This window comes from Haemorhous mexicanus, chromosome 1 (assembly GCF_027477595.1).
Source record: "Haemorhous mexicanus isolate bHaeMex1 chromosome 1, bHaeMex1.pri, whole genome shotgun sequence".
NCBI classification, from domain to species: Eukaryota; Metazoa; Chordata; class Aves; order Passeriformes; family Fringillidae; genus Haemorhous; species Haemorhous mexicanus.
The window spans coordinates 33737654-33763025 of NC_082341.1; the positions used below are offsets into that span (position 1 = coordinate 33737654).

Sequence of the window (25372 nt, forward strand, 5' to 3'; positions counted from 1 at the left end):
ATAGGAGGGGTTGTGAGACTCTTACTCCCCCTTGGAAAGACCCCAGTAGAAGAAAAGAAGGGAAACAAAAGTGCTGAGCCCAGCCTGTGACTCAGCGCTGACGTCAAGCAGAGGTAGGCAGACGAGGGCTACCTGAAAGTGGAATATATTTATTACAGACATTATAAGGACCCGTAAATCCTGCCCTGGATTCCACCACTGGTGGAATCACAGGGCCTTTCATGATTGTACAGAAAAATCAGGAGGACATTTTGCTCACACACGACAACTGATAGAACTCAGTGTACCCGCAGTACAGCAAAGCACGGTGCGTCATGCAAAGGTCTGGACACCAACCACAGAAATTATACATTCATTTGGCCATTTGTCACATTCACGAGTAGTTTGAAAAGACATCGAGTCTAAAGGAAAGTTAATATGAAAATAGGAAGAGGCGAGGTCTTTTGGATGGTTGTACCCTTCAGCTGCACATAATCCAAGACAGCTTCTGGGGCAGGGGGGAAAGGAGAGGGAGCAAGCACACCGGGCAAGGTTTAAAAAACCTAGTGCAATTGAAGCCTTGTTTGTCACATTTAAAGAAATAGCGCTACTTTTTTGAGGTATCTGCTTGAGCTTAAGACGTTTACTTGATATGGTCGTCTACTTTACCAATATAAAAATGGATCCAGTTTGGCGAATGTACTCACCCTGCTTAACCTGATAATCGAAACATCATTCTAGAAAAATCTGTAAAAAGATAAATCTCTCGGACAAAGTATTTACAAGCAACAAACTCATTGACACGAACAAAGAATACATTAAATTAAGGGGATGAAAGTCCTATAAGTCGTGTAAACACTTGCAATAGTGCATCTCTTTGTGAGGTTATGTACCCTAAATAACCTGTCTTTCACTCAGGGAAACTCGGTGGAGGAGGGAGACTCTTACGCCTATGCCAACGCAGCTCCACCAACAGAAAAGGAAGGGGGAGCCGGGAAGAAAATTCCCCTGGCACCAAGGCGCCGGGACCCGGGGGAGCTGACACCCCCGGGGCCGGACGGCAGCGGAGGTAGCGGGGGAGGGAGCGGCAGCTCGCCGGGACCTCACGGGGATACCGACCGAGCGACCGACCGAGGGACCGACATAACGGCGGTGTAGGGACGCGTGTGCCGCGCTGGCGGGGGCGTCGCGCCCAGCGGCCGTCGGGGCGCGGCCGGTCTCAGTTGGAGGCAGCGAGCGTGTCCGAGGCGGAGGAGGCGGGCGAGGCGCTGCAGGGCGAGGAGCAGGACTTCTCCGAAGAGTCCTCCGCCTTCTCCTCGCAGCCCGTGGGGGTGGCGGGGGAGATGGGCAGCAGCCCCTCTTTCTCCCGTTTCTTTTGCTTCATCCGCCGGTTCTGGAACCAGATCTTCACCTGCGTCTCGTTGAGCTGGAGGGAGGCGGCGATCTCCACCCGCCTGGCCCTGGTCAGGTATTTGTTGAAATGAAACTCCTTCTCCAGCTCGGTGAGTTGCTTGGTGGTGAAGTTAGTTCTGACGGTGTTGGGCTGCCCCACGAAGCCGTACTCTCCAGCCTTGCCTGCGAGGGGACATGCAGCGGTAAGTAAGTGAGCGCAAATGATTTATAGGCGATGTAATCAATATGTCCACACCGGCTAAGCAATAGGGAGCAAGAACTTCTTAGGATAAGAGGGAAACCCCGGCAGGGTGAGTGATGGAGTGCGAGGTGCTAAACCGGAGTCAGCCTCTAGTGTCAGAGCAAACTTGATAAGTGGTTTATGAATTACCAGAAATATGACCACGGGAGAGGAGGAGAAAGGGGAGTCAGGAGTAAGTGAGGAATAAGCGGCGCTGGCTTTCAGCTCCGCGGGCAGGCAGCCGCGACTGCTCCCAGAGGTGCGGCCGACCTACCTGCCCAGAGCCCCGCGGGATACCGCGCCTCTTTCCCCGCACCCTCGGCGGAGAGAGAGAAGAGCGGTCCCCGACCCGGCCCTCCCGCCGGCCACTGACCTGTTTTGGGTGGGTTTCTTTTCACTTTCATCCAGTCGAATGTTTGCGCCGGCGGCGAGGTCTCGGTGGAGGGGGAGCGGGCGTTTTCCCGGTGGCCAGCGTGGAGGGGAGACAGGGCATGGTTGTAGGTGCCCAGGGGCAGGCTCTGCTGCTCCTGCCCGTAAGGGGGAGGCACGTACTGAGCGGAGGCCCCCGCGTAGCCCTGGTGCGGGAGCGGGTGCTGCGCAGCGGCGGAGGAGGAGATGCTCCCCGAGTACACGGCGGGGGCACAGGGAGGGAAGCCGCCGCCCAGCTCCGCGTCCTGCCCCAGGGGGTAGGGGCCGTACGCCGGTCCGAAGCCCTGCGCGCTGTAGGTCGGGCCGCAGCCGGGGTGCGAGTAGGACACCCCCAGCCCGCCGTGGTGCTGGTAGGCGGCGGGCTGGGCCGGGGTGTGGTGATGGTGGCGGTGGGGGCTGATGGGCACCCCGCGGCCCGCCAGGAAGCGGTCCTCTCCGCTGCAGCTGCCGGCGCTGACGGCGCAGGGCTGGAAAGTTGTAATCCCGTGGTCGGGGTGGTAGGCGCGGGCGGCGCAGCCCCCCGCCTCGCCGCCGAGGACGGGGTACTCGAGGAAGGAGCTCATCCTCGCCGCGTCCCTCTGTCACGCCGCCACCGGGTCTTCAGCGTCCGGCGGGGCCGCGCCAACTTTCCCACTTCCTCCATGGGGCCGGCAGGAAAATGACACGAAGGCGCCGGCAGCGGGCAGGCACGTGGGGGGCGGCAGCCAATGGCTGCGGCGCCCGCGGGGCTTCCCCGGCTCCTGTCGCTGAGACAGCGCCGCGTCGGGGACATTTAAACGCCGAGCGCTCCGACCGCCGGCACCGCGGGGCAAGGAGGCGGTGGCGGTGCCCCCCCAGGGGGTGGGGGGCGGGCCGGGCCGGGCTGTACACGCACAACCCCGCAGCGACAGCCCCCTGGGTCTCGTCCGCCAGCTGAGAGAGGAAGGCAGGAGAGACCTGGAGGCTGCGCCCGGCCCGCGGAGCCCACCGGCCGTCCCCTGCAGGGTGAGTGCTGCTGCCAGGGTGCCCCAGCATCACCCTGCTGTCGGCGCTGTCAAGCTTGCACCGGGCACCTCTGCTGCCCGCCAACCCCCGGCCAGGGCAGCGGCGCGGGGTGGGGGTGATAGAGGACGCGACTGCATCCAAGGCGCGGGGCGAGGGATGGGAAGGAGAGAGGCAGAGACAGTGCTGAGAGCATCAGCCCTTGGAATGGGAATGAGAATGGGATTGTGGATGCGGTTGGGGACTTCTGCCGGGATGGGAATTGAGATAAGGACAGGAATGAAGGTAAGAATAAGGTAGAGAACAGGCATGGGACCGAGGATACGGATGTGGATGGCATGCGGGTGGAGGTAGAGACGGTAACAGTGCCGGTGCCGAGGGGTCTAGCTGGTCCAGCCCCGCCGCAGTCCCAACGCGACGCCACGCCAATAGTTAAAGGGGCTTGTCCAGCCGCATCACCAGGCGGCCGCGGATATTAGCATGGAAATGAGGCGCTTTTGGGACTGACGGCCATTGTGCTCTCTCAGGCTCACCGGCCACCCTCTGGCCCCCATCCCTGCTCCCCCCGCACCTCCGCCGGGCTCACCCTTGCCAGCCTAGGGCTGGGGTAGGGAAGGAGGAGCCGGGGGCAGGAGGACGAACGATTGGACGGGGACCCGGGGGCTCCGCAGCCCATCTGCTGTGCTCCCGCAGCGCCGCTGCCGCCCGTCCGCCCTGGGACAGGGTGGGAGGACGGCTGTCCGGGGTGTCGCGGGTCGCAGCCCCAGGAAGCGACCCGGGACAGGGGCAGAGGAGCGGAGGGAGGCGCAGAGCCTCCGCCCTGGCCCTTTTGTCCCTGCGCTCCGCCACCAGGGTCGGCGGTGGGGAGAGGTGGCAGATGGCCAGTGGCAGAGGCGGCCCCAGGACCCTCGGGAACCGCGCTGAGCATCGACTCCAACCCACCCTTCCCCAACACCGTGGGGAGGTGGGTCAAAAACTGGGTCCGTGGGCAGAGATGGAGGGATGGCGGTGAGATGTGGGTTATGACCTCATATGCGTTTTACGTAGGCGGAAAGGGAAAGGGGAGGTAAAGGCCAGGCATCCGTCTGTCCCAGCGCACCCAGCCTTCTGCAGGCAGAAAGGACGGTACCAAAAGTCTTCGAAAGAAGTTCTGCGAAGAGTCAGCCTCCGAGAAAGATGGATGGAAAGTCATTTCCCCTGACATTAGCCCCAGGAGGGGCTACCTCCTCTGTTTCTGCAGGTGCCGACTCTTACGTCCCTCTGTTCTCACGCTCGATCCTTCCTTGTTTTGAAATCCAAAATGTTCTTCCACCACTCCCCGCTCACGAATACACACGCACACACCCACATACACACCCTCAAGCTCCTCCCCCCCACACGAGCTACAACACAGCAGCATTAAGTGCAAAGCCCTCCTTCCCACCGCTGCTAGGTCAGCCCTTATCCCACGGCATCTGCACGGCCGCTCTGCTGCCAGCCAAAACCGAAGGGCGCCTCTCTCCACCACGCGTCTGTCCCGGTGCCCTCAGTACGTCTATTTGTTCTGATTTACTACAGAGGCAGGGATGGTTAAGGGCCCTCTGGAAAGGTTCAGTTTCTTAAACTGCAGGGGGGCGGAGTGGAGGACAAGAGCAACAACACTCCAGGGGCATTTATGATTTTATACTGAGCCAATTTTGGTTATGGTTATAGCTGTAAACACATTCATTTCATTCTTGTAAACCAGTTGTGATAAATACCGCATACAGCAGAGAAAAGAGACAGCGATTAGGACTGCTACTAATAAAAGGGCTGACATCTTCTCAGTGCTTTTTCCTTCAGCCAAGAAAAAAAAAATTACTACAAGTAGCTCCCTTTTACCCGTAAATTCCGATGAATCACTTTTCTTAGTCTCCAGCATCCTGAAATCCTTTTTTCTCTGCCTTTTTGGTGCCATTGTCTCTTGTTGCATTGTCTCTCTGGAGGGGCTCTCGGGTTTTGCTGCCCGCACTAAGCATGGGGGCAACACCATGAGAAGGGTCGGAGCAGAGGAGGAACACACACCACACCCTCCCTCCTCCGCGGCCAGGCGAGGGGGAGCTACTGCCCCTTCCCCCTGCCCTCAGGCCACCCCGGCCCCTCCGCGGCTTCGCTCCGCGTTTCCTGCCACGGAACTGAGGCTGAGGGGGCGATCCCGGCTGTGTAGACTTTTCCGTGGGAGTGTGCCCCCGCTGTGGCCCCAGAGTTCACCCGGAGCCTCGGAGGCGGCTCCTCCTTGCTCAATCCCCCCATTTATTTAAATTGAGTTTGTGAGAAGTTTAAACTTTGTAGCACGTTTCTTTTTTCTTTTTATTTCTATTTTCTTTTTGTTTGATGTTTCTGGGGTTTGTTTGTTTTTGGGGTTTTTTTTTTTTGGGGGGGGGGGGTTGTTATTTTATTGTTTGGGGGTTTTTTTTAGTTCGTTCTGCTTTGGTTTTCTTTAAGCTTAGTCAGCATCCGGAAATCTGGGCACAAAAGAAACCCCAACCCTTACACGAACGTTGCGGTCCAATTTAACCCAGTGGCAGAGGAGTGAAAATGCCGGTGAGGCTGCTCGCTTTCCGCAGGGACATGGCTAGAGCAGAGGGAAGGAGGGGAACCGAGGCCGAGGTTTCACCGCACCCGCAGCTCAGCCAAGCTGTTGTTTTAAAGGAGCAATAAAAGTGAATTATGACTAAACGCCTTCTCGCTTAATGGTTTTAGACGGGGATCCCCAGCCTCTGCAAATACGTAAGAGGATTTTTATTTGTGAATGTGTTCCTGCAATTGATCTCTTTGATGACATTCTCATTCATAGAAAGAGTTTGATTTATGACTTTCGGAAGAATTGCGTTCAGCCCTTCCAACTATAACCCACGCATCCCAGCTCCACAGCGTGTTCCAGGGCTGGGAGACAGCACTGCTCGCATGGACGGACAGCAGAGCCCCGTTCACAACCCCTCACCCAAGCCCCACTCGCTTGTGTAATGCAACCACTCGCACTCAGTCGCACTCACGCAAGGAGCAGCGACGGTCCCCGCCCGGGATCCCCCGGCCCCGGGGCGGCAGAGCTCCGCTGGCATCTGTTGCACCGTTTTAGCTCGAAGAACGGGGCTCACCCTCCGCATTGGGGTTCGGCAACGCCGGCTGGCAGGCAATTTGGTGGAGATCTCTGAAAGCCTGTCTATGCCGCCTCCCAGCAGAAGAGCGGGGAGCCCGAGGAAATCGGAACTTTAAAGTCAGAGTTTCCCCTTTCCGTTATCAGTCTTTCACCTCTCAAGGAGGGCTTACACAGAAAAATATCTGCGGGTCTGCCCCCGCACCGCCCCCGAGAAGGATGGAGTGGAGAGGCCGGTTCCTCCCTAAACATTTTTTTTCTTCCCCCTGCCTTTCTGCCACCCTTTTGATTTCGCAGACACTAACTTCTCTATTTCCTCTCCTCCTAGGGCTGATTTCTTGGATTACTCAGCACGTGAGAAGTAACCAACCACAATCTTTGTGAGCTCTGATATTTTAAAAGATACGTTTTCTGAAATATCTTGCTGCCTGCTAAGCACTACTTTCTAGAAAAACAGGATTATTTTAATTTTTTTTTTAAAGCACCTTTCCTTTCATTCATGTAACAGGCTGGTTTCTGCAGGAGACGCTTATCCTACTGAGTCTCTGTTACGTTCTGCCTGTAACAGAGAAAGTCCTCCTTCATGCTTTTGTTACAGCTCAGGATTTCCAAGCTTTGTATCCTCACAGAGATAAGATGCCACATTTATACGTTAAAAGGAACAAATCTCCATCAAACCTGTGAACGGTTTTAATTTCTGCAGTTTGTTTTTCCTTCCCTTATGAGAATCCTTATAATAAAGAAAATTAAAGATTTTTTTCCTCTCTAACGAGTGTCCTAAATTGCCAAAAGGGAAGACCTCGTTGTCAGAACGTTGGATTTTGATTATTAGTAAATTAATAGTGGAAGGGATGGGGAGAGATACCCGTCATGTTATCCATCTTGAAAGCAGATAGAAAGAGAGCAGAAAGAGAAAGAAAAAAGAGAAAGCTCCTTGTAGCAAACAAGAATTTATTCTACCAAAAATACTTATGACAACGCATCCTAATGTAATACAAAAATAAAAAGAAAGTGAAGATACATTCCTATATGATCACTTTCTTACAGACCTCATATATTGCTTTCATAGAAGGACCTAGAATGTGGCTAGGTTAAAATTGAACACAACTTAAACTTCATAAGAAACGGCAAAATGGCATATCAGAGGGAAGTAACAAACAGAAAATAGTGAAGAGGGAAAGGGAGGGGAAACATAAAATTAATTCGCTGGGGGGAAAAAATTAAGACGAATAAGGAGGAGAAAGCAGGACCCTTGGGGAGGACTTCTTTAATTTCTTAGTAATTCAGATGCTGCAAGTCAATTGTGGTGAGTGTGTCTGTAAAAAAGTCAAAACTGTCAGCAGAGATATCTACGGGACTGTCCAGAGATCCTGGCAAACTGGGGGAAACTGCATCTGAAAGCTGTAGGCAGGAATCTGTGGAGAAAACGTTGAAGTCCTGTAAAGAAGGGACATCTAGGGCCTCAGGACTGTCATTGTTCAGGCCAGCTGCACAGTTCTGGGCCATTGTTGAGAGGCAGTTTTGAACAGTGGGTGACTGATGTTGAAAATGTTTCAGATTTTTCTCATTGCTCGTTAAAGGCGAAACGGGGAAAGTTTGGGATTCGCCATTGTGCGCATTCTGCGCCTGCTGCTGGGAGAGGGCATTTTGCTGGAAAGCGTAGCCTTCCCGCTCCAGGAGAGCGCCGGAGACGTTGCTGAGGGCTTGCTCGAAGAGGGATTTCTCCTCCTCCTCCTCTTCCTCCTCGTCCACTGCTTTTTCGGGGTCCTCTAAGTTCTTAAATTTCCCCTCGCTGTTTTGATTCTCCTTGCACTGGGTCTGTCTCTTGTGCTTCATCCTCCTGTTCTGGAACCAGACTTTGACTTGTCTCTCAGTCAGATCCAGCAAGGCTGCAATCTCAACCCTCCTTGGTCTACAGAGATACTTGTTGAAATGAAATTCTTTCTCTAGCTCCAAAAGCTGGGTGTTGGTGTAAGCCGTCCTCAGGCGCCTAGATCCACCGCTACCGCTATCGGGGATTTCAAGGGGGTCTGTTAAAAAAGAAAGAAAAAAAAAAAAGAAAAACACCACCACCACACGCACCCCAAAGCATCCCCGCCCGAACAGCGAAAGCAGAGGCACAAGGACACACATACAAAACAGATAAATGCACGGATTGAATTCAGCACCCCAGCTCATAGCATCCCGGGGGGGTGGGGGGGGAGTGCTCTCTCTGCATGTATGTGTCTATATCTATATGTCCATATAGCATAAAATAGCAACTGCAACAAAATGGCCGCCTTTGGATGCAGTAAACCCATTGTGTTGCACTGCTGAGCGCCCGGTGCTGCGTGCCCCTCGGCCACCTCCACCAAATCGCTGCCTCCAGCTCCCCAACCTCCCCACACCAGAGCAAACTTTATATTAGCCATACCGCAATTTATAATTAATGCATCAGCTGCTTAGCTGAGCGGGAGCAATCTATCACTCTTCATTACTGTCAAATATCCTAACTCTAGGACGGCTAGACAAGAGAGGTCAGCTCCAACTCAAATAAATCATCCCGCATTAGGCAAGTTTGGGGAAAGTTTGGGTTTCCACCGAGCCCCGCCAGCTCCGTCCTTCCCGCCCGCCCGCCCTCCGCCTCGTCCCCCCGCGAAGCCGGGGGGATGCGGGGAGCCAAAATAGTGGCCCGGCGGGGCTGGCGGCTCGTCTTTGGACTGACCTTTGTGGCTGAGGCAGGCAGGTCCAGCGGCTGAGGCGGAGGCCGAAGCGGGTGGCAGCGCGGATCGCTTGGACGCCTTTTTCTCTTTCATCCAGGGGTACTCCGGGGGCGGCGGGGCGCCGGCGGGGCCCGGGCTGCCGCTGCGGCCGCGGGGGCTCGCCTTGGGGCGACCGCCGCCGCTGTGGCGAGGGTGGCTGCCGGGGTTCAGGCTGGGGATGGTCTGCTCGAAAGGAGGAGGAATCAGTGTCGAGTGTGAAAGCGTCGAGTTCTTGATTGATGAACTTTGAAATGTATCACCGACAGGGGGAAAAGATGTCAGGCACTCAGCAAGCGATGGCTGGCTATTGATAAAACCGATCTCTCGCTCAAATGCGAAATTCATGGCCTTCAACTGGCAGCCCCCGCGGAGAAAAAGTTCCCTCGGATTCAGGGGCCTCGGGGGGAGGGGAAGGCCCAGGAAAAAGGAGAGAGAGGAGAAAAAAAATATAGCATAGAAGATCGCTGGTGGGGTGTTTTTTTTCTAATTCACTGATTACAGCCGTATGGGGACCGTGCTACTATTAAACTATTGAATTCATGGAGACAAGGTTGAAATTGGACCGAATTGGCTGTCACATGATTGCCTCTGCCCAATGACAATTTGGGCTTTAATCAAAAGAAGCCACTGTCTGTTTGATTGATCCAAAAAAGTCGGGAAGGAACGCCTCATTGGGGGCCAGAAAGGCTTTATTTACACTTTTTTTTAAAAGGGGAAATGATATCTCGAGTATCTATCCCCTTGGCGTCCTAATCTGAAATGATCGGGGGTGGGGAGTAGGGTGCGTGCGCGTGGATATGTTTGTGAGAGAGGCTGCGAGAGTGTGTGTGTGTGTGCGTGTGTGTGTGTGTGTGTGTGTGTGTGTGTGTGTGTGTGTGTGTGCGTGTTGTGTGTGTGTGTGTGTGTGTGGCTGCTTGTCCTGCAGCCTGCTGCCTTCCTCGCATCCACCCGCACACTCTTCTCTCATTGTTTGGGACTGTCAGGAAAACGCTTTGCACCTCACAAATCATTTAAGCACCTCAATCTGACGCCTTGAGTCATTAACAAAGTAATCCATTAATCTTCAAAGTTTTGACACCGTCAGGCCCCCGCATAAGAAGTTGCACCCAAGCAGGAGTCTGAAGCAGAGGGTCTTGATTTTTTCCTAGGAATAGCACTTTCTCCAAAACTAGTTTCTCCTTCCCAACTCAGCCTCAATGGGCTCCTTTGTATTTTTTGTTTGGTTGCTTGTTTGTTTGGCTTTGTGTTCTTGTTTGGTTTTTCTCTCTTTTTTTTTTCTTTTTTTCCACTTTTCCTCTTTTTTTTTTCTTCTTCTTTTTTGATGGCTATCGGGTGTACAGTATGGAGAACAATCGGTCGCCGGTGCTGAGCCATTGTTTATCAGGATCTTCCTCAGCAACCTTGCTTCGAGGGGAAGAGTCACATAGGCAGCAGCCCTGGCGCTTCATGACTTCCCTCTCCAGTTGGCTTCCCGGGATTGGACCGTAACACATAACCCTAGGAGAACCTCTCTGGGCGAGCCAAATCGCGAGGCTGCAAATGCGTCTGGCTGTTTACTCTTTAAAAAAAAGTATATATCCCGTGCCTTAGCTTGCAAACGATACTCCCGTCTGCTGGCATAATTTGCTTAATAACCGTAGTAGGCTGGGTCTGGTGAGTATTTTCGATTACCAGGAAATATATGGGCTGGTAGCGGGTTTGTTTTCAAGGGGCCAGACAGAGCGAAAATGCTGCGGGGTTCTGACTTGAGAGACTGCACTCGCCTCCGATGCTTGGCTCTTGCCGCCGCCGCCTCCAGTCACCCCCGCCAGGTCGAGGCAAGTCCAGAATTTGGATGCTTTTGGCATAATTTTCCAACCATACTGAGGCGACAGGGAGAGTGATGACAATGGTGGCCACAATCACCAACCCGATGAATCCTATGGTCACAGCCGCCCTAGACAGCCCGGACGGGGCTTGCTTGCCCGCAGAGCCCGGGGTGCACGGCGGGGTGGGGTGCGCCGGGGGCCGGGGGAAGGCGCTTCCGAGCCGCTCTCCGCGTCCTCCAGGAGCCAGAAACCATCGCCAGCGCGATGAGGTGCCGTCTCGCTCTATTTTCGGAGTTGCCAAACAGGGGTCGGCAACCGTCTTCGTAATTATATTAAAAAAAAAAAAAAAAAAGAAAGAAAGAAAAAAATAAAAAAAATACGGGGGGGTGGAGGGAGGGGAAACAGAAAACAAGACCCAAAGCACTCAGTGGATCAGTCTGCGTCCAGTCTGCACGAAGTGCATTTTAAAAAATCGGTTTTAAGTTAATGCACCCACAAGATATAGCATATCTGCGAAGGCATTGGAGAGAGGGGGAGGGGAGGGGCCGAGAGGCTTTAAATGGGCTTTTTGGTGGTTGCTTGTTTAAATAAAATATAGAACGAGACTTGTCATTTAATCCCTCAAAAGGGATGCCTTACAAATATCGATGCTGTTGGAAAATGCAAGGGGTTTAATTTTCTTGCTTTTAGTCCAAACAAAGCTCTGGTGGTGTCTGCCCGCGATCAATCTTGGCCGCCAAAAGGTTTGACAGCTACTGGCCCTTAAGAACACATTTAAAGCTTCTTGCTCTTTCCAAGATCAAATGTGGCCGTGAAAAGAGGCAGAGCAAGAAACGCAAGTAAACAAGGAAAAAAGCTGCTTTTAAAATATGCTGGCAGAGGACTGGGTTGCTTGTGGGAAAAGTCCGGTTTTATTTTGCTTCTTGATGCCTACGTTTTCTTTTCTCTTTTTTTTCTTTTTTTTTTTTTTTTTTTACCCCTCTGGAAAATATTGGGATTAAGAGCAGGATGACAAATAATAAAGAGAGAGGTTTGGACTTTAACCAGGCTTTGTGAGTAAAACCTGTGTGGGTGTCTCTATTCTGCACATTTGTTTCTTGTGGTCAGTCTAATACAAAAACCACCTGGAACAAAACCTTTGCAGAGAGGACGCGAAATTCTTGGGAGAATCAATTACTTCTGTCTCCAGGGTCACCTTTTAATCGGACGAATCTTAAATGCAAAATTACAAATTCTTATTTGCAACCTACAGGCTCTGAAGAGAGGATTGAATAAGTTTTATGAAAAGAAGGGGGGAAAATCGCCTGTATTTTTCTTTCTTCGGGGTGGGAGGGGAGAGAAACGCCAACTTCCTTCTATTTGAACGTTTTCCTAAATGCAATTCGTGGTGCTAAAGGAACCACGCAGTAAGTATCGTGACTGTACCGTTACCTTTTGTTGTATCTAACCTAACTGATCCGAGAGCTGGGGGGGGCGGCTGGAATTTTATACGGGCGCTCCTTTGAAACGAGCATTGTCCTGCAATGTTGCAAAAATGCTTCCTTCGCCTACAAAAGTAATAATCAGTCGCTGGTCTGTATTGTGTAATAATCAGATTTCAGTGAAAAATATTAGCCTGCATAGCCTTTTCTTCCACGGTTACATGTCTATGTATACAATAAACAGCACGGTATAAATCTGTTTGCTATCCTTTTCTTTGACTGGGCATGCTTTATCTATTTATGCAGAAAAGCTCTATATAGATTCACAGATGCATGACAATGTTTCAGCATCCGACAAGGATGGTTCTGGGAACAAGGTAAAGCCCAAAGATTAATAATATTTCAGCATGAGACCAAAATGGCGACATTTTTTTTCTGTGCTCTAAAAGATACAGATGGTGAACAGCGTGCGTTATTATCTACACAGCATAGGAATATGTCTTTATAAACGTGCAGGGGTATATTTTACCTAGTCTATTAAGGTCCGTTTTGATTTATCTTTCAAGTTTCAATCTAAAAATTACGGACATTTTGCCTGAAAGGAAGAAAAATCGGATTTAAGCACAAGCTTGCGGGTTTCTCCATTCTACCTCGAGCCGATTCGGACCGGGGACCCCTACGCGTGCCCGTTTGGGGCCGGGACCATCGCCCTTCTACAGTACGGTGTCCCCCCCACCGCCCCCCGACACAAACACACACCCGCACACACATCCACACCCCCCCCCCCGCGGGAAGAAACGGAACACAACGCTCCCCTCCCCCACACCTTCAGGCTGCCGTAAGAGGAAAGGCGGCTCAGCAAAAATGAAATCAGCCCCAGTAAAATATTTTCTTAAAATGATAATTCGGGGAAAAAATAGGGAAAGAAAAAGGTAAAATCCACTTCCTAAAGGAAAAGGGGAAAACGGCGGGGTTAGCGAGTGGAAGGAGCAGCAGTGCGCGCATCCACCCCCAGCGCATTCGCGGTTCGGCCGGACCCTGCTCCCCGCGCTGCGCCCCCGGGCTGGCGGGGCACCGCAGCCTTCACCGCCCGGCTCAGCCCAGCGACCAGGAGGCCCCTCCGCGCCTGCACCCACGCGGAGCTTTATCCTGAGCAGCGGTGCCTGTGCTTCCCACGCACGCTCGTACACCCACATCCACACCCCCGGCTGTCCTCCCGGCGCTTCTCCGCGGCCGATTCCCCTCCAGACCCCTCGGGGAGGGGGCGATCCGCGCCCGCCGGGCACCGCGCAGCGGGTGCCGGAGGAGGCGGCTGCCGCGGGCCCTGAAACCCTGCTGGAAGAAAGAAAAAAAAAAAAAAGGGGGGGGGGGGGAGAGAGAGAGAAGGGAAAGAAAAATCTCTCTTCCTGCCTATGAAATGCTGGAAAGGCATCGTGGGGCCCTTCGGGTGAGCAGACCCTCGTGTAAGTTTACAGACGAGTTTCCTAGCTCCCCACGTCATGAAGGGCTCTCCATTCCCCTGCGCTGCGAAGAACATGTCCTTAACTCTTTATTATTCAGAATAAAAACTTTATTTTTTTTTTTTTCCAGAACGTGAGCAGCAAGGAATGTATAACTTTCAAAACAAATCTAGCCTTTTCAGCTTCACACACTTTTTGCCTAGCTGGATGTTACAAGCATAAAGTATTCAAACCGCGATCTTTTTTCCCAGATTTTATTGCATCGTCATCATCATTATTATCACTATTTTTAATAAAAGGAGTTAATAGTTTCCTTTCAAATGATATTTCTAACACGTGCCGATATGCCATCTAATATATGGCCTCCTGAATATTCAGGGTACAGATTCTTTTATATATATATAAATATGAACAAATGGGGATAAATAAAATTTTAAACACTTAGATTATTCAATGTTTGCGAAAAAAAAAATATAAATAAATCTGAATGTTCACCAGCATACACACATTGAAAGACTTACACGTATCAATAATTGTCCAGGAAGTCCCTGTCCAAGCGCTTTTGATGTCTTTCTTGCTATTTAAAAGAAGTGCAATAAAAAAAATTGCTTCCCCGTGGGATCAATCATGTACGAACAAATTCACATTTAAGAATTCCTTTTATAGAAAATTTGTTCATATACCCTGTTTTGATAAAAGTGTAGAAGGTAAAGTATAAAGCCTCTGCATACTCCCAAAGTGAGACACAAGGCTACAGTTCAAGAAGATAAATATCCACTAGTGAAACTATAGAGCAATTCAAGCAACAAATATTGCTACGTCACATAAACTAGAAAACGCTTTTACGAAAGGAAACAAAACAAACCAAAACGAACAAAAGAAACGAGAAGGGAAGGGGAGGGCACATGTTGGGGGGAGGAGAGAGAAGGGAAGGGGTGAGTACTTTCCAAAACTTGGGGGCTTGCTGTTCCTCTTAGTGACTCCTGTCTCTTACAGATGAGTGAGTTTGGGCGCTTCCTGAATTCTTCCCTGAGAAGGATGGTGAGCGGTAAGGTCTGTGTATGTTGGATGTGGATCACAAGGTCCATGGTGGTGATTGTTGGCCATTGGCCCAGCCCCGCTGTAGTCCATGTTGGCAGAGGGAGGATGAGGGAGATGAGTTAGACCAAAGATGGAAGGCCCAGAATTGGTCATGGTCTCCACGTAGTTGCCCCCTACGTAGACGGGGCTTCCCTGTATATGTGGATTCCCATAACCGTTGCCTTGAAGAGGATGAGTATCATATTCAGGTGTCACAGCTGCTGTCCCCGTGTATCTCTTTTGAGGAGGTGGGCAATTATTAAGAGGAGCAGTATACGATGCAGGGATGCCATAGGTGTTTTGATGAGGCTTGTTAAATGGTGGAGGCGACTGGGGTTCATAGGGGACACTGTTTACTAAAGAATGCATAGAGTTTAGATATCCCCCAGCAGCTGGAGGGACAGGGCTTCTGCTTGGGGACTGTCCTCCTGAAGAGGTCATCATACCCTTTCCCTTTTGATCCTTTTTGTATTTCATTCTGCGATTTTGAAACCAGATTTTGATCTGTCTTTCTGTGAGATTGAGCAAATTAGCCATTTCTACCCTTCGTGGCCTGCAAAGGTACCTATTGAAGTGGAACTCCTTTTCCAGTTCTACCAGCTGGGCACTTGTGTAAGCTGTACGGGCTCGCTTAGAGGAGGCTTGCCCTGGAGGGCTTTTATCACCAGCACAACTCTCACCTATGTAAATCACACAAAGAACACAATCAGCATGGCAAACCTACACATGGCAACATGAGAAAATGGCCAACAGCACCAGCACCTGGAGATTTCAGCTCCCAAAGGCAAGATGGATGCCCATGCGTGCAACGAGTACTCCCCCAAGGCATGAGCTCAGTTGTGCCAGGCTCCAAGCCTCGAAAGATTGCCTTGACCTCATTAGTGTCACTGTATGACTACACTCGCTTCCCCTAAGAATGACAGCATCCAACATATCTCCAGCTTGGTAAAGAGGAGCAAGGAAGGTTCAGGGAAACACAGTGAGGTTTAGAAGTGCTGAAACTGAACCTGTGGCTCTGCTGACATAGTGGGATCAGAGTCTTCATGAAATAGCTGTTCTCCATATATAGATGTATATTTACACATATATACATCAGCCACAAATGCCTGAAAGTTAGATATCTACAATACAAATTTTTTAACATATAAATATAGAATTATCAGCATAGTGGATTTTTTTTTTATCATGTCTGGTATACAGCATGAGCATATGGTAGCGATTGGGAAGTGTAGTATATATAAAGAAGAATATACAGTAGCTAGGCTTGGATATAGGCATAGAGATATATCTAAATCTCGCTGCTTTTTAATTAAATAAATACATGATATGGAAGGTTGAAAACAGCAGTGTTACCACGGTTTTAAAAAGCAGACCAGCAAAACATTTGCTAAAGTTTTGAACTCTATTTCCAAGGCACATTCAAGCAAAAAAGAGGAAGAAATCAGAATAACCTGACTTCTGGGCTTTGGAGCTAGCACTGGTGTTATCAGTTTGGGTTTCCTTGAGTAATAAAAGTGTTGATATACACTTCCATCCCTCAAATAATGTTTTATGGGCTGAAGTTTATAGCACTCCTGAATGATTTTTGTTTACCAGGCTTGTAACTTTGCCAATCAGCTTATTAAAATAGGAAGAGGTTCTGACTGCATGCAGGGCATTGATCCTGCCTGCACATGATTATGAGCTATTTTATTCCCGTTACACTTCAGCAGAGATAGGTCACTGTCTTATTAATCTAACAGCACCATGCCAACAAAGTACTCGGGACAAGCCTCTGGCTTAAGGCCTGGGCTGCTCCACACTGACATGATTTACTGAAGGGGGGATTACCTAAGAAATGTGATAGATGCTGGAGGGCACAAGTGGTTCTGCCACTAGAAAGAAAAGCCAGTTCAGATCCCCTCTGCAAGGCTGGGAAAGTTTTGTATGGGGTGTTTTTTGCACCGAGCTCCCCTCAGTGAATAAGCTGAGCGATGGCAAGCCCTTTCCAAAAGTTTCATGGGGTCAGCTCAGAGGCTAAAAAAGCCCCCACCCTCCCCTCCCTGAAGTGAAGGTGGGTAAGACAGCCCTCCTCCCCACGGGATGCACAGTCAGCCCAGGAGTACCCAGGGAGAGGGGGAGCATGTTTCATACCTGAACTGGAACTGCTGTTTTTCTGCTTTGTGTTTTGCCGAGACTCCTTCATCCATGGGAATATCTGTTTGGACACGGTGGGTGAGTTAAGAGCTGGGCTCTTGGTAGGGTTGGCCGGGGCAGGGTTGCTGCTGGCATTTTGAGATGGTGAGGTGGAGGCCGGAGGTGGAGGTTGTGACTGCTGGGCTGGAGGCGGCTGCGGTGGAGCCTGTGGGTCAGCGAGGCTGGGGGGCTGGAGAGTCTGGCTGGGGAGGGTCCTCATGCAACTCTCACTGATGTCATTGGCCTTGTGGTGGGACACAGAGCTGCCAGGGGACTGGAGGGAGCACGCGGGGCGGTGGTACTCAGTTTCCACAAGTGATGAAGATGGAGGATATTGCTGCTGACTCGCATTATAAGTGAAACCATTTGCTCCTTGGTAGGGGTAGGCACCATAGATTGCAGAGCTGTCGTAGTAGGTCGCTTTTTGCATTTCGTTGTTTCCCAATATTTATTTCGCAAACTGACAGGGTCTTGACACCCTTGGAGAATAACATTGGCACCCCTCTGTCACGTGGCACTCTTCCTCCAATGGCCTCTCCGGGCAGACCTGGGGTGTGGGGAGAGCAGAGCAGGGTGAAGAAATGGTACAAATCCATCTTACTTTCAATAGCTAAGTGACATGAAAGCCATAAAAGAAAAAGTGGTCAGCAATATTTAGCAGCATGACTTGGCCTCAGGCGTGGAGCATTTCGATATAAAAGCTGCCTGGATTTACTGGCAGCTACAAATATGTGCTTTGCTGCACCAGGATAGAGGCTTTCTAGGTTTTTTTTTTTATTATTATTTCTTTCTTCTTAAGGAACAGAGCAAGCGGGTTGATCGTTTATCACCAGGAGGCTGTTTTAGTCCCGGTCTCTGAGATAAGGGTGATCGAGGAATAGGTAATATAAAGGGGCTGGGCTAATACTCCAGTCCAACTCTAAGATCAAACCCTCTCCTTTAACCAACGTTGTTATATTTTTAGCCTTTCTCTTCTGGTTACAGCTCTTCATACAACTTCAAAGAAATATATGAGACGGTTCCTGTCTGCGTGTGGCAGGGGGCAGGAGCAGGGTGGAAAGGTTTCCTAGGCAGGGATATTTAAACACCCCGACCCCAAGTGATGGATTTTGGCTTGTCTATGAAACGCTCGATAGGAAAATAAACCAAGCCAGCACCTTCTCCCCTCCGTGCCCGCACACCACCCCGAGCCGCCCAGGTCACGCACCCTGGCAGCAGTGGTTTCTGCCCGGGCGAGCCCCGCCCGCCGCCCGCAGCGGCTCCCTCTCGGTCCTGGAGCGCGGCTTGGGCCGTTCCACGGAGCCCCCGAGCCTGCCTCCCACTCGCGAGTGGGTCCGGCCTCAACTGCGCCCGGCGCCGCTCAAAGCCCCTCCAGAGAGGCCAGCAGGGGCGGTCGTTGGTTTGTTTTTTTCAGCAGTTATTTTCAAGACACTAACTTTTCGTGGAATCAGCCAGATCCTACCTGTTAAAACATGATGGATTGAGGGAAAAAAACACACCAGAAACCTGAAAAACCAGCGTTCATCTCCATGACCACGGCTTGAACTTTCCTTCCAACTTAGCGATAATAGGTTCTGTCTTGGAAACTGCTATGTAATTTGATGTATGAGGGTCACTTGGCTGGGGAGAGGGTGGACACAAACTCAGAGAATGCTTCTCCTGCCCGGGCGAATCCCTTCCCCCCCACCTTTTTTTTTTTTTTTTTTTTGGTCACCCATCCTCCTTTCTTTCTGGGATCCCCCCCGCCCAAATTAAAGACTACTCGTCACCTGCCTGAAAATAACCAATTAAAGAATCGCCCGTATTAATAAGAGGGGAGACCTATGCATAACCTCCGATATAGAAGGTGTTTCCACACGCACTCACATTGTTCTCAGAAACTGAAGTGTGTTTCTCATCATCCTCCTAACCCCTTGCTGGCAAATAACCACGTCTTTTCAGATCAGAAGGGCCTCTTTCCTTTTACCACTTTCCCTGTTCTTAAGCAGCTGGGTATTTTCCCCCCAAAACATCTAACGAGGACAAATGCTTAGGGGCGAAAAGCCTTACACAAGCACCAAACGAGCTCATTCTACGCCTTTCAAGTTATACAAGTTCTTAGAAAACAGTATTCCCTTTGTTAGATCGTAGCAAAATGAAGGTAACACACCTACAGCAGGGCGGTTACCCTGTTATTGCACTAATCAAGCTCTTTGGATGTTATTAAGCTAATAAGCCAATGGAGATCTGAGGCACATACACAATTTCCAGCTCCTCGCCTCTCCTTGCCTTTGCTATCGAGGCCTGGTGTGATTTTTCTCAATTCCTTTGAAAGAGAGACTATAGACACTACTACCAGAGGAGAAGGAGGAAACAATCACCCAGCGGTGATTTCACTAAGGCACCCGCCTTTCATGACCGCGACACCAAATATTTCACCTTCCTTCGGCCGCTGCGAAGTTTTGTGGCGCTGGCAGGACGGGCAGCGCGGAGCGAGGATGCGGGGTGCTCTGCTCCCGTAGCTGCCGGCCCGCAGACAATAGGCAACTTTACTTGGAAGGTAAAATATTATTGGAGCTTCGGCCGTCTGCCAGCGAGTAAAAAAAAAAAAAAAAAAAAAAAAAAAATCAGATCCCGAGTATGGGTTCGCCAAGTTAATCACTTCCTACAAAGTTATAGAGAAGCGGGGGTAACCTGAGGAGCGCCCGGTCATTCTGGGAGAAAGTGGGAATAGCGGGATTAAGAGCGACAACGATCCCGGCAGCGTCCTAACGGGAAAGGATAGACGAGGTGGATTTACCACCCCGTGGTAAATCCAGACGGTGCCTGGGATGGGAAGAGCTATCCTCTCCCCTTCGAAGACAAAAAGGCAGGTCTTACAAACACAATTGTGCCCCCAATCTTTCCAATGCCAGTTTTATCGGCTCCGTCTCGGTCCGTGCAATACACGGCTCGGCACTTTACCAACTTCTCTCCCCCCACCCAGACAGCCCAGAAACAGCAGATGAAAATTGCTAGGGGAGGCAAGTCCGCTTCTTTTCCCCCACTCCCCACTTCAGCTCTCTCCTGCCCTGTCCTTTCCTACGCTTCCCCCCTTCCCAAGCACACCAGACCTTTACCCTGTAACTCCCAACCGAGCCCCAAACTCTGACTCTAGGACGAAAAACCAGGCAGCCCCCCTGAAAGATTTCCTGAAAGATAAAGACAAAGTTGAGGGAAGGTGGGGGGTGGGGGGAAGAGAGGAGAGAGAGCTGCCTGAACACGAAGTGTAAGGGTATCAGTCACTGCCTGGAAGGAAGCCCCAGCTTGTGAACTCTTCTTGAACCGACATTTAAGTCTACGGTCATAAATCACTGGGACATAAACTCCGCCATTCACGACTGATAGCAGCGTATTTGTGGCCTGCTTACCTTAACTTCTGACGACTGAGGCGGAAGCCAGCATACTCTCTCTCTCTCTCCCTCTCTCTCTCTCCCTCTCTCTTTTTTTTTTTTTTTTTTTCTTTTTTTTGAGGCGACACAACCCAGAGAGCGGGGGCTGTCTGCCCCAACTCGATCCCCGTGGCGGCGGGGTGGGCACCGGCTCAGCTCATCTGCAGCCGGCACCCCCCGGGCGAGAGGGGAGAGCCCTGCCCCGCACGGGATGGGGTCGATTGCTCCGCACACCCGCCTACCCCGCTCCCCTGACGCTTCAAGCTGCGCACCCTACCCCGAGCCGGTCCTCGGCGTACCGTGCTCCCCCTGTGCGGGGCACGGAGGACGGGGATGTTTCCCAGGGCTGCTCTGGGAAGGAGAAAGAGGGAAGGAGGGGGGTGGGGGTGGGGTGGGGGGAGTTGGAGCGGGGAAAATAGGAAAATATTAAAAAAAAAAAAAAAAAGAAGAAGGAAGAAAGAAAGGCGGCCGCCTGGGGAAGCATGGGGCAGGGTGGGGGCTGGGAAGGGAGCGCAGGAGCACGGCAGTGAAGGAGTGCGGCCCCCCCGCACCCGGGCGTCACCGAAGTCCAGGAAAATTATGCTAATGAAGACAAACGGCGCTCACAAAGGGTCGCTCTCACCAGCCTCCAGGGTGCTGCTGTGGGGGTTTGAGTTTGTCCCTCTTACCGGTGGGCTTGGGGGGCAGCTGCAGAATAGCCCCTGTGCCGCTCCCCACGGCCGGGAGCCCCGCACAGCCCCGACTGAGTCCAGAGGAGGGGAGCAAAGCCCGGAGAGCCGGGGCTGGGTCCGGAGAGCCAACCGAAGCCCACCAGGATCCCCGCTCTGGGCAATGCTTTCAGAGCCACGCTGGAAATCATTAGAGTTACTAATTATTAACTCATGCATGCGTGAGCGCACACACACACACAGATGTACACACAGACACCCTCCTGCCCCCCTCAAATACCCCCAGAGCCCGGGAGGGGCACAGAGGCGCTCACGCACGCACATGTGCTGCACAGACGGGTCGGGGTGCCCGCAGCACCCCGTGGGGACGCGTGGGTGGGAGCCTCGCGTGGACGCGGGCCCGGCGCCTCACGGCTCGCCTTCTTTCCACGGCACAGCTGAGGAAGGCGCTGGCCTCTTCTCTCAGCGCCACGGGCTTTGGGGGTGGTGGTGTCTCCCCAGTTTCCTGCACCAGAAACACGGCAGCGACCGTGCGAAAGAGAACTTAAACAAAGTTGCGGATCCTGCCCGTCTGGCAGGCGGTAACGGGGCTCTGGGCTCCGAGCATTAAGCGGAGCCTGCGAATAAAATCTAGGTGTAAACTTGACGTTACTTCGTTAATTAAGGCATTATAAATATAACTAGTCCGTTTAAAACACGAGGGAACCCAGCGTCATCTTTAAACACAAACAAAGCGAGGGGGAAGCGAGAAATAAAAAGCACTATAAGGCTGGGGTGGCCTCTTACGCATACCAATGGTTTTTGTCATTTATGGCTATGCAAGATTTATGACTTCGTGCACCAAAGCTGTAAACAGAGCACTAAAACAGAAAACACTTGCTCCTTATGGCATAAGTGAGAAGGCACCACATGAAAGGGGAAGCGGCCAGCGTAGGAGGAGAGAAGAGGCAAAAATCCTTCGTATGCGTTTTGCTTCAAACAATCCTGTGAATGTTGCTTGGGAAGAAAAAAAAAAAAAGTCTTTTTAGTCAATAATCAACCCCACACTTTCTTCTGAAACTGCTGATCTGCCATTCGCCCACTTGCCCGGCCAAATACTGAGAGAGGCAGCGCTGCGCCCCGACGGAGCCCCCCGGACTGGCGAGGAGGATTTGGACAGGGAGAGAAAAGATGGGGACTGCCGAAACCTGCGGACACCGGGGAGCCTGCCGGTTTGGGGGGCCCCGCCGAAAGCCGGGCGAGTTTTTCCTAAGAGCGCGTTTCAACGTGGGAGCCATCTCCAGCGGGATTTTCTGACTAAATGTCTGTATTTAAGAACGGGGAACGGGAAGCGGGGGGGAGCTTTTTAAAAATGAAAGGATATGTAAGGACTTTAATCGTGAGAACCAAAGTGGTTCATAGGAATATGGAAGCGTTTCTTCCATTGATCTTACTGCCTGCAAAGAGTATTTTGCGAGATTTCTCCAATTAGTCCCATTTCCCCACGCCCCCTCCCTCTCCCTAAAGAGGTAATTTTAAACATGAGAAGATGATTATTTTTTTTTATGTCTCCTATGATGTCGGGATAAGTGTCCCAACGCACAGATCCCCGCTGCTTTTATCTGTCTTTCCCTCCCAGAGGCCGAATATTTTCTTTCTGCTCCATTCCACGGAGAGAGATAGGGCTCAGCTCGGGGGGGGACGGGCAGTGTTTGGGGCTGATTTCTGAGTCAGAAATGACCTGCCTTTTCTCCCCGAAGAGTCCCACTCCGTGGCACTCCCTCCCCTCCCTCCCCCCACCTCCCCCGAATTACTATTTTCCGAATAAAATAATGCCTGTAAAGTGCCTTGTCCTTGGATGCCCCGAAATGGAAGCAGGCAGCACCATAATTCAGGGCTGCTTCTGGGGGATCTCTTAGAGATGAAATAGCAAGGCAGGGAGTTGAGGGAGAAGGGACCAGTCCTGGAAGTGGTGCTTGTCCAAGTCGTTAGAGAGTTAGAAGGGGATATCAGCTGAATTAGAGAAGGACTGGACAATCGAAGCAAGCCGTGGTCAATCTAAATTGTTGTTTATATTTTCTAACGCTAGAGAGGCAACGCACTCTTTGCTATTTGCTCAACAGGCTGAAGTTATTTACACAACTCGCCGATATCCCCCTTTCCTCCAGAACTCTTCTTGCTTTCTTTTACTCTAGAGCAGGACCGTATTATTTATGAGTGTTTTAACTGGGTCAATATGCATCCAAACTAGGTCATAAATCAGAGGAAACACTGCCAAGTAATTTAGCTGCAATTAAAGCTTGGATTTTATTTTTGAGGCACATTTTGGCCCATTTCAAAATACGGCAACGCCAATGTTGGCTTTTAGACACACAGATGGGAGAAAAAGAACTCTCTTTCTCTTGCTGAAGAGAGAGAAGTGCTTCAGTGTGGCGAGAAGGGGAAATAAAATTTATTTGGGTCAGTTCTGCATCGAGAGCTGCTTTAAAGAGCAGGGAAACGTGAGACTATCCCTAACATCACCCTGAAGGTCCCTGCAGAATGGCCGCGAATAGCTCTGAGTGGAATTTACCCTTTTTTTTGGTGCTCTCAGCGAAGTTTTTATCATCGTTCACTTTTCTTCCTCTCTCCCTCTTTTTCTGACCCCTTAGAAGAAGACCAATTACAAACAGCGCGTAACTGGACACAAAATGGCTCAACAGGAATAAGCGAGAGGCATGGAACGAACTGGAGGAAAGCGAGTCCCAGGGCTCCAACCTTTCCCAAAGCCGGGGCAGATCGGGGAAACAGGGTTTCATTTAGCGTTTTGCCCTCTTTGGATAGCCAAGTAATCTTTCATTTTTGTCATTTAAAGTGCACTTATATCTATGCATTCACATTGATAAGTATACACAAATACTTACATATTTATATATACGGATATATCTATATTTATGTATGCGACGACATGGATATTAATTTAGAGCTAGTATCTGTTCTCCTAGAAGATACTTTCCGCTTCTCTCCTTTTAATTCACTCTTTCCAGATCCCCATGCAGAGAGGCAGAATAAACCTCCACATTTTCAAGGCTGATTTATTGTTAGAAGCCGTGGTTGGCTCTTGGTTCAGCTCCTTCTCACCGCGGAGAAATAAAGAGGAGCGCCTTGGCTCATTTGGGAAGGGGAAGCTTTGCCATAGAGCTGAGCACTCATGCAGCGCTCCTCGCACAATAAACAAAGTACCACCAAAGCATCATAAATAAAATGGCAGCACGATCGCACAGTCATCGATTTACGGAGCGGCAGCGGCCGAACAAACACCCATAAAACAACAACCGCCGCCGCACACTCGAGCACGACCCCGACAGAGGCGCATCACACACCCCCCACATCGCTTTCTCCTACTTGCCCAAATACATAAATAAATAAACACACAAATAAAATAATAGAATAAAATGAAGGGGGGAAATATTCAAACACGACAATAAAAGAGGCTTCCTATCTCCAGCCGGTCATAAATAATGGTAAAATGGCAATCGAGGGGCTGTAGCGGAGGCAGCTGGCCATCAGCAGCAGTGTGGGATCTCTATGGAGAAAAATAAATAAAGAAGCAAACTCTGCCTGCTCTGCTCGCTGCAAGGGTAGAGTTGAATATTTACCACAGCAAATTGAAACAAAGGGGGAAGCAGCCTGGCTCCGGGTGCACACACACCCGCACGCACACACACGCACTCACTCCAGCCTCTGCTACTGACCTTTGCCTCGAACAGCAATAACTCACCACATAAATGAACAATCAACGGAAATACCTTAAAATAAAATCCATCCTTTCTAACGAAGCATTTCGTCCTCTCGGCTCGACAATAACCTTTCCATAAGGAACGAAAGCTGTCAGCGAAATGGCCAGCTCTTGTGGGGACGGTGATGGGGGCAGGAGGGAAAAAAAAATAATAGAAAGCAGTGCTTGCTCTGAACAGAAACTGGAAAAGCGTAATCGCAGACGGAGCCAGACCGGGTCTCCACTCCAAATGCCACAATAATGCGCTGTATTATGTGCTCACGTGGTCATACGTCAACTTAAATCCTTTTATTTGAAATAGGGAATCATTGAAGGAACAGGGTTTCTTAGCGCGAGCCTTTGCTTTTTAAAGCCTTAACCCAATATGTTAAAGAAGAGTTTAAAGGGAGGAGAAAAAAAATCTAAGAGATGCAGATGACTATGGGGGAAGACTGGTCAGATTCTCTTTCCTCCCACACCAATATTTCTTTACACAAAACCCATTGGAAGGTAAGAGGAATCCTTATAACGCTGCACTTTGATACTTAGCCTAATTAACCGGCGCTGGCTCCCGAGGCCCGGCACTCTGCTCCGCGTCGCATGTCCTCTGCAAGCCCCGAAGAAAGCCCAAATCTTAAAGCTATTATTTCCAGCCCCCTTCTAAACGGGACGATTACCAGCCTTCCCCCCACCCCCAGCTCCCTCTACCCTGCCATTGTACAGGGCTTGCTCAACT

General features: G+C 50.8%; 3 protein-coding genes and 1 long non-coding RNA gene across 10 annotated transcripts in view; 1 reads left to right on the plus strand and 3 right to left on the minus strand.

The window, feature by feature from the left end:
- Positions 1–607: 607 nt before the first annotated feature.
- Positions 608–2724, minus strand: HOXA1 (homeobox A1). The gene is made up of 2 exons (XM_059845363.1): positions 1986–2724; positions 608–1554 (listed from the first exon to the last, which is right to left on the minus strand). Exons 1-2 carry the CDS (start codon positions 2602–2604, stop codon positions 1199–1201), a joined length of 975 nt encoding a protein of 324 aa, XP_059701346.1. The 5' UTR covers positions 2605–2724; the 3' UTR covers positions 608–1198.
- A 96-nt stretch (positions 2725–2820) lies between these two features.
- LOC132326747 (uncharacterized) lies at positions 2821–5719 on the plus strand. The gene is made up of 3 exons (XR_009486327.1): positions 2821–3025; positions 4070–4262; positions 5491–5719. It is a non-coding gene; the product is annotated as an uncharacterized LOC132326747 (long non-coding RNA).
- Positions 5720–7389: 1670 nt separating this feature from the next.
- HOXA2 (homeobox A2) lies at positions 7390–10987 on the minus strand. Its single transcript, XM_059845351.1, has 2 exons — positions 8842–10987; positions 7390–8167 (listed from the first exon to the last, which is right to left on the minus strand). Exons 1-2 carry the CDS (start codon positions 9221–9223, stop codon positions 7413–7415), a joined length of 1137 nt encoding a protein of 378 aa, XP_059701334.1. The 5' UTR covers positions 9224–10987; the 3' UTR covers positions 7390–7412.
- A 2999-nt stretch (positions 10988–13986) lies between these two features.
- Positions 13987–25372, minus strand: part of HOXA3 (homeobox A3) — a 44769-nt gene continuing 33383 nt past the window's right edge. For 3 of the 7 annotated variants that reach the window (XM_059845389.1, XM_059845398.1, XM_059845414.1), the window contains 2 exons: positions 16781–17369; positions 13987–15327 (listed from right to left, as the gene is read on the minus strand). In XM_059845389.1, the coding sequence (XP_059701372.1) occupies positions 14558–15327; positions 16781–17252 (1242 nt within the window). In that variant the 5' untranslated portion in view covers positions 17253–17369 and the 3' untranslated portion in view covers positions 13987–14557. Of the gene's footprint in view, positions 15328–16780; positions 17370–18029; positions 18497–20211; positions 20490–24667; positions 25304–25372 lie in introns of those variants that run through there. The other 4 variants (XM_059845406.1, XM_059845378.1, XM_059845423.1 and 1 more) reach the window with 4 other exon arrangements.

Excerpts from the sequence above, each read along its gene's own strand:
- HOXA1 (XM_059845363.1), bottom strand. The coding sequence starts at position 2,604 with ATGAGCTCCTTCCTCGAGTACCCCGTCCTCGGCGGCGAGGCGGGGGGC. Across the intron at positions 1,555-1,985 it reads AAGAAACCCACCCAAAACAG|GCAAGGCTGGAGAGTACGGC; the intron begins GTCAGTGGCCGG and ends GTCCCCTCGCAG.
- HOXA2 (XM_059845351.1), bottom strand. The coding sequence starts at position 9,223 with ATGAATTTCGCATTTGAGCGAGAGATCGGTTTTATCAATAGCCAGCCA. Across the intron at positions 8,168-8,841 it reads TGCCTGCCTCAGCCACAAAG|ACCCCCTTGAAATCCCCGAT; the intron begins GTCAGTCCAAAG and ends CTTTTTTAACAG.